Consider the following 7,652-nt stretch of genomic DNA (forward strand, 5'->3'; position numbering starts at 1 on the left):
GAGAAGGATGGATGTGGAAGGCAGAACGATGTTTCTGGGAGAGGAAATTAAGGGAGCTACATGAGGCCGAGAGGCATCCCCTAAAACTTTTTTGGGGGGGCACATGGGGAGTTTGGCAGAGTCAGGTTGGAGACCTGAGCCAACGCCCCGTGCTTATTATGGGGAGCGACGGATCAAGCAAGCACCTTGTTACGCAGAAATGCGCACGGTGCCGCCCATACGCACGCGCAGTCCGGTGCGGCCAATAAGGGCACCGCAGCGTTGCCGGGCGAGAGTTGGCCGGCAGCCAGGAAGAAGTGTGCCGGCACAACGGATCTGGTCTCCAGTACGTCTCCTCGGCCCAGTTTACCTTGCACCTGCTCTACGCACGGCAGCCCTCATTCCCCAGCACAGCCCAGTTCGCCCTGTGCCAGCGCTCCACCCGTGCCGGGCTACAGTGACCATCCAGCCAGGACGGGTTGTGCAGGCCGTGCACTCCAGACCTCCAGTGCGCTTCCAAGACCCAGTGTACCCTGTGCCTGCTCCGCGCACTCTACCTCCAGTGCACCACCATAGCCCGGTAAGGCCGGTGCCTGCTGTGAGCACGCAGTCTGAAGTACGTCTCCCCAGTCCGGTGAGACCAGTTCCAGCGCCCCGAAGGAAGCCTCTAATGATGGTCAATGGTCCGACGTCTCCAGCGATAATCCATGACATGAAGCCTCCAGTGATGATCCATGGCCCGGAGCCTGTAGTGTTAATCCATGGCACGAAGCCTCCAGTGATGATCCATGGCCCGGAGCCCGTAGGGATGATCCAAGGCACGAAGCCTCCAGTGATGATCCATGGCCCGGAGCTTGTAGGGATGATCCATGGCACGAAGCCTCCAGTGATAACCCATGGCCCGGAGCCTCCAGTGATGATCCATGGCACAAAGCATTCAGTGATTATCCATGATGCGGAACCAGTAGTGATGACCCATGGCACGGAGCCTGCAGCGAAGGTTCCCAGTCCGAAACCTACAGAGACGCTCCTCAGCCTGGAGTCTCCAGCGACGCTCCTCAGCCCTGAGCCTCCAGCGACGCTCCTCAGCCCTGAGCCTCCAGCGACGCTCCTCAGCCCGGAGCCTGCAGCGACACTCCTCAGCCCGGAGTCTCCAGCGATGCCGCGCAGCCCAGAGTTTTCTGAACGGGAGCTACGACCAGAGCCACCTCCATAGTGGGAGGATTGGGGGGGGGGTGTAGCACAAGACCGTTTGGGGTGGCTACCGTCCCTTCCCTCCCTGTAAGTTTGGGGTTGTTTTTGTGGGGTTTTTGTTTTTGAGGTGCATTCGGGGTCTGCACCTTTGGGGGGGTACTGTCACGTCCTGACCAGTAAAAGGGGTTATTTGTCATTGTAGTTTGGTCGGGGTGTTTGTTTTGTGTGTTTCGGTGTTTAGGTTCTATGTTATCTATTTCTATGTTTATATCTAGTTTTCTATTTCTATGTTGGGTTTTTGGCAATGACCTCCAATTAGAGACAGCTGGTTGTCGTTGTCTCTAATTGGAGGCCATATTTAGTTGTGTTTGTTTCACTTGTGTTTTGTGGGTGGTTGTTTTCCTGTATAGCCTGTGTTGCCTTGCGGAACTGTTTCGTCGTTTGTTTATTTAGTTTAAGTGTTTTCTTTAAATAAATTAAGAAGATGAGCACTTTACCCGCTGCGCCTTGGTCCAATCCTTACGACGCCTATGACAACATGACTGACATTTTTACGCACAGAAAGTAGCCTACATTGGCAAATAACCACTAAAAAGCACATGGACAGAAAATGCATTAGGCTTTATTGAATCCAATAAAATCGAATAAAAAAAAGCTTTACAGGGCCATATAATCCTTTTAAGGACGGGACATCACTTTACTCTCAAGAAGTAATAGGGTTTGTGAGTCTTTTTTGCGCATATCCCTACGCGTAACCATGATGTAGCTTTTGGCACGCCTTGTGCATTCCAGAATGGCGACGCCGCCCTTGACGCCGCCGACTTGGGCAAACGACGTCCCGAGTGTGTACAGTCATCAAATCCTTTTAATTCCCTCGCTGTGGTCATTACTGCTCTACGTACAACAACTTCAACTGTTGGCAATGAGTTAGGATGAAGTGGAGTGGGTCAGGTTACACTTTTCCTGTCTAAAATTAGGGGAACTGCGCTGACGCAAGATGGCTAAACTCGGTCTCTATGTGTGACAGCGGGAACAAGACCGTGGATCCATGGAAACGTACCCTGCCATTTAGCTGTTGTTGATGACTGGTTGTATTTTTAGACTTTGTTGTCATCTTTCCGTAACACTTGGTGTCCAGCATATGGTATAAAGGCGAGTCTTTCAAAATGCAGCTGTACAGCAGTGCGTTGACACACTATCCCGGATCCTCTCGCAAAGTTTCGATAACTATCACAAGTGGTACCACTACCGACCATTTGTCCAGAACAACAACGAGCTCCTCTGTGAATAATAAACCGAGTGGGCCTATTCCAGCAGGCACTAACGGGAATACTGTAGGAGAGACTCAATCTACTGCAAACATGCCTGCTGGTTTTTCATGTTACGAGGCTGCTTCCATGAAGCCAGTCTACTACACTTCTACCGCAGAGATAATCATTCGTCGGCCTGACGGAGTTGAGAGATCCGTACCAGTGCACATCATAAAGGAAACCCAAACCAAACGGGCTCCATCAGACTCATATTCACAAGATATCCTGATTCAGCCGCGTGACCGAGAGGATCATTTGGATACAGACTTGATTGTGGACTTCATTGATCACTTCAGAGGTAGAGGGGATTTTTTCAGTGATAGTCAAAAGGTCGAACGTGAAAATAACCTGATACATTTTGACAAGAAAGATGGACCAAGTTACAGAAAGTGTGAGGAGAGAATGAACATGGCAAATGGGGAAGGAAAAACTGTTACAAGGGACATTGTAAGCCCAAAACGCCATCAGAACCTGAAGGCCCTGGCAACCCATTTGGGCCAAGGTATCTTGGATTCCTGTGAGAATATAAATGATAGTGAATGCGCAGACCTGGACTTTCCATCTGGCGAGGCGCCGCTCTTTGAGCTCAATGTCCTACAGGAGCCCCCTCCCTCTCCGCGGAGAGAAGCAGAGAAATGTGAGGACGACAAAGTGACGCGTTACATAGCGGAAGTGGAGAAACAGAACAAATACCTTCAGGAGAAGGTACACAAGTACAGATTCCACATCATCCCTGACGGCAATTGTCTGTACAGGGCGGTGTGCAAAGCCGCCTATGGAGAGCAGTCTATGCACAAGGAGCTGAGAGACCAGACAATGCACCACATAGCCGACCACCTGGATGAGTTTAGCCCCATCATTGAGGGGGATGTCGGGGAGTTCCTGATCAACGCAGCGCAGGACAGTGCCTGGGCGGGCTATCCGGAGCTTCTGGCGATGAGTCAGATGTTGAATGTGAACATTTACCTGACCACTGGAGGTAGCTTGGAGAGTCCCACAATTTCAACCATGGTGCACTACCTGGGGGAAGAGGACTCGTCCAAACCCGCTGTCTGGTTGAGTTGGCTCAGTAACGGACACTACGATGTCCTGCTGGACAGGTGTGTGGCTAACCCAGAGTATGACGACTGGTTCCGTCATTCTCAGGTGCAAAGGAAACGGGATGAAGAGCTGGCCAAGTCGATGGCAGCGTCACTGTCTAAAATGTACATCGAACAAAATGGTCACATTTGAAACCAATAGTTATCCGATTTCCTGCATTGAAATATTACTGTGTGTTAAAGTAGGCTAGCTGTTACGTAATGGGCCAATCATCTCTGCTGATAGTAGTGGAGCCTCTGTTATCTGAGGTCTGAGAGGGCCTCAGTCAGCACCTGGGGCCCCTGTTGGCCCCTGTGCTAAGGACATCTCACAGCCCAGCTCACGACTCACCCTGGGCTCATACTGTCTCTCTCTCTCTCTCTCTCTCTCTCTCTCTCTCAAAATCGATTGCACTTTAAATATGTGTGCGTGACTTCAACATTGCCTTATTCATTTATTTTTCTACGTTTTGTATTGTAACCGAAGTGCAGCGCACATGTTACATTTTGATATTTTGATGTTTGTGTTGTAAATACTCTAAATGCCAAAAATGACACTTGAAGGAGATTGTGTGTTTTTTCCCTATAGGCTACATTGATGCGTTTTATGTTTGAGCACTTAGGTGAGACTATTTATTAGGTTTTTGACTGGTTCATTGACAGTTATTTTTGTATTATTACATATAACAGTTAAGCTGTGTTGCCAAGCTTTATGCCTTTGTGAGGTGCTTGGAGCACAAACAGCAACATTGTTTTTAAATAATCATTTAATAATAATAATTTGTAATCAGGCTGTATCACAACCGGCCGTGATTGGGAGTCCCATTGGGCTGCGCACAATTGGCCAAGCGTCGTCCGGGTTTGGCCGGTGTAGGCGTCATTGTAAATAAGAATTTGTTCTTAACTGACTTGCCTGGTTAAATAAATATAAATAAATACATTTTGAAATAACACTTTTGCTGTTCATTTTACTTTCTGTCATACATTGACATTATTTAAATCTACATGCAAGATAATGCTCACACACACACACTTTCTTTCTAGACATGGAATAGGGGCATTCTCGGGTGCTGTCATTGAGTAACAATACAAATGGCTGAGTTTATGTTTTGCTTTATTCCCCTGCACAACCATTAGATGGCGTATTAGACCCCATCAATTGATTTGTTTCAAAGGCTTGATTGAAACATGGCGAAGTAGGCTTTGAAGTCGAACTAATTAGAATTTCACGTGGTATTTAGATAGACAGTAGCCTAGCCTACACATAGCATTAATACGCATACACTAACTGGTGTGTGCAAAGGAACGTTTATTCACGTAGCCTCCTGGCTAGTCCCCCCCCCCACCCCACCCCCAATGGCAGAACATAATTACCGTTCTCCTAGCAGCAGGATATTATGCTGGCAACACGAGCGCAGATTTTTATTTGTAATATTGCATTAATTATACCAGCATTTCTTTAGAAAGTTTACACCAATACTGGTATGTTGAAAGCTATTGTGTAGGCTCAATAGTCTCTTGTGCTGACAAGCAGGTTTAATACAGTGCTGGTGACTCCTTTCTCCACACACTCCATTCACTGAAATTCAAAACGCTGTATATGAATTACGAGTTTCAAGTTTTATTAGTAGTATGTACATGACACACATGCTATACACCATTCAACGAAATGCTTACTTACAGGTTCCTTCTCAGCAATGCAACAACACTAAGAAATAGTAAAGATAAGAATATGAACATATAAACATGAATACATTTTTCAGGAGAATAGAATAAGCATTTTAGGGGGTTTATTACTTATTGCCTCAAGACATTTCAGCTTCTCATTTTTTATTAATTTGTAAAAGTTCTAAAAACATAATTCCTCCATTTTAAATTCAGGCTGCAACACAACAAAATGTGGGAAAAGTCAAGGGGTGTGAATACTTTCTGAATGCATTGTATAGTTAAATGGGTAACACTTTACTTGACACCCAGAGTCATAACACATTATGACATGGCCATAACCAATTTCATAATATGTCATAACAGCTGACATAACTTGTCATACATAACCTGTTAAAATATGGTCAAAACATTGTCATGACATATATAGTTTGAACGGTTGTGACATATATTGCATTATTTTATGGCTGGTTATGACACCTACATAAGAGTGTCAAAACTCTCAAAACCTACCACACAAGGCAAAACATTCCATTACACACCATAGCCTACGTGTCAACAGTATGTTTAATATATATATATATTATATTTACCATATTCAATTATCAATTATCATGCGCACACATTGATGTCAGACATGCACCTACCCCAATGCTCTGTTGCTGATGACTGGGCTGAATGCAGGAGCAGATTTCAGGAGCAGGACAAGACACCCTCTTTTTGACTGATGACTGATATAAGGGCATGTACATGATAGCAGGGGCGAAAATCTGATATCAACTTTGGAGGGGACAATTACATGAAATTTTCTCAAGAGCAATTCCTGAGGGGGACACCAAAAGTAGTGCTGTAACACATAGCCTACATTGTAATATGGTAAATGTATATTGAGGAACCAAAGAAATAAGGTGTTTGCCGTACTCCTAACTACCGGTACCCAAAACTACACAACTAATCACAACAGCAATACCATTGCCTTTAACAAATCTTAGTTCAGTCACCAGTTTAAGTTGAGAGTGGGGGTATCCATGGCATTTTCCAATTATGTTCCTATTTTACAAGTATTTTTTTTTTTGAACCTTTCATAATGTTGCCAAACAAAGACTCAACAAACTTACCTGAGACTCCCTGTCTCTGCCAGTCTGTCCCTGCATATCTGTCCCCAACTCTGCTGTCTGTGTGCCATCTGTTGCCTGCTCTGCCTAATGACATCATTGTGAAACATTTCCATTAGAATTTCATTTCTTTCTTATGAACATTTTATCAACCAGTCTTTGAGATATTAGGCTACTAGGGTTCTTACTTTGCGTTTTGGTGTACTGAAAAATACTCTGTCTTTTATTTTTCTGCAATTTTTCTACCTGGCTGGCTGGCTACACACACACACACAGTGTGTAGGTTATTTACAGTAGGAGATGGGCTTCTATCATCTTATCTTTTATCATTCTATTTGGGCTTCGATCTAAAAGGGAGCTAGCAAATGTGAAACGGATTAAAATGACAAGAGTTGACAGCTGTATTAGTTCACCATTTACACAACATATGCTGCAACCTTTTGTAATTTTAATAGTTTGTTTCATATTGGCTGGCTTCCAACAATAGCTGAATTTGCAAAGCTAGCGAGCACCAATTCCGTTTCAGTGGTGTTTGCTATAATCTTTGCTACCCGGGTTAAATAAAGGTGAAATAAAATAAATAAATAAAAGTTCCCTTGCGACAATTTAGCTTTTGCAACGAGACCATTAAACATATTTAAGACAATGGTAGAAGAGAGTGTAGTTCTGTTCAGTTTGGACTTCAGTTTATCGCTAACCTTATTTCAGGGACTTTGAAGCACTAACCTACATCATCTGCATGCTGATCTTGGAATAAATTGACGATAGCAAAGATTCCATCTTTGACGAGGCCACATAAATGGAATAGGTACTAGCTAGCTTAATAGTTAATATTTGCCCGCTAGCTCTGCATATTCAGCTAGTGTGTGTGCGCGATTGACTGAATTAACCTCACGTCAGTTACATTCATTGAGTGCCTTTCAGACAGTGGATACCACCCCTCTGTTACCTTGCCAACTAAGGAACTGGCAGTGGATCAAACCATTGTGAGGCAAAGGGTGGGGGGGGGTCGCAATCTTTTGAAACTTAAAAATGTGTGTCTATAAAAAAATAAAAATAAAATAAAAATTAAGTGTCTATAATCAGCACAATTGCTTTCATTGCGTATTATTAATATTATTTAAATTACATAGTTATGTTTCAGTGATATATTGGGGGGGACAAATAATATTTTTCCCAGGATGGGGGGGTCGTGTCCCCCCGTCCCCCCTGGGATTTCCGCCCCTGCATGATAGGCCTATCGGGCTTATATGATTATGATGGTCATAATGCTTCTTGACAGTGTCATAAAGCCTATTTTCTCAGTCCAA

General features: G+C 44.6%; 1 protein-coding gene across 1 annotated transcript; it reads left to right on the forward strand.

Annotated features, from left to right (window-relative positions):
• The first annotated feature begins 1,679 nt into the window (after positions 1-1,679).
• LOC106590113 (OTU domain-containing protein 1) lies at positions 1,680-4,433 on the forward strand. Its single transcript, XM_014180694.2, has one exon. It carries the CDS (start codon positions 2,340-2,342, stop codon positions 3,714-3,716), a length of 1,377 nt encoding a protein of 458 aa, XP_014036169.1. The 5' UTR covers positions 1,680-2,339; the 3' UTR covers positions 3,717-4,433.
• The last annotated feature ends 3,219 nt before the right edge of the window (positions 4,434-7,652 follow it).

This window comes from Salmo salar, chromosome ssa29 (genome assembly GCF_905237065.1).
Source record: "Salmo salar chromosome ssa29, Ssal_v3.1, whole genome shotgun sequence".
Classification (NCBI taxonomy): Eukaryota; Metazoa; Chordata; class Actinopteri; order Salmoniformes; family Salmonidae; genus Salmo; species Salmo salar.

Coding starts and splice junctions, on each gene's coding strand:
- LOC106590113 (XM_014180694.2), top strand. CDS start 2,340: ATGCAGCTGTACAGCAGTGCGTTGACACACTATCCCGGATCCTCTCGC.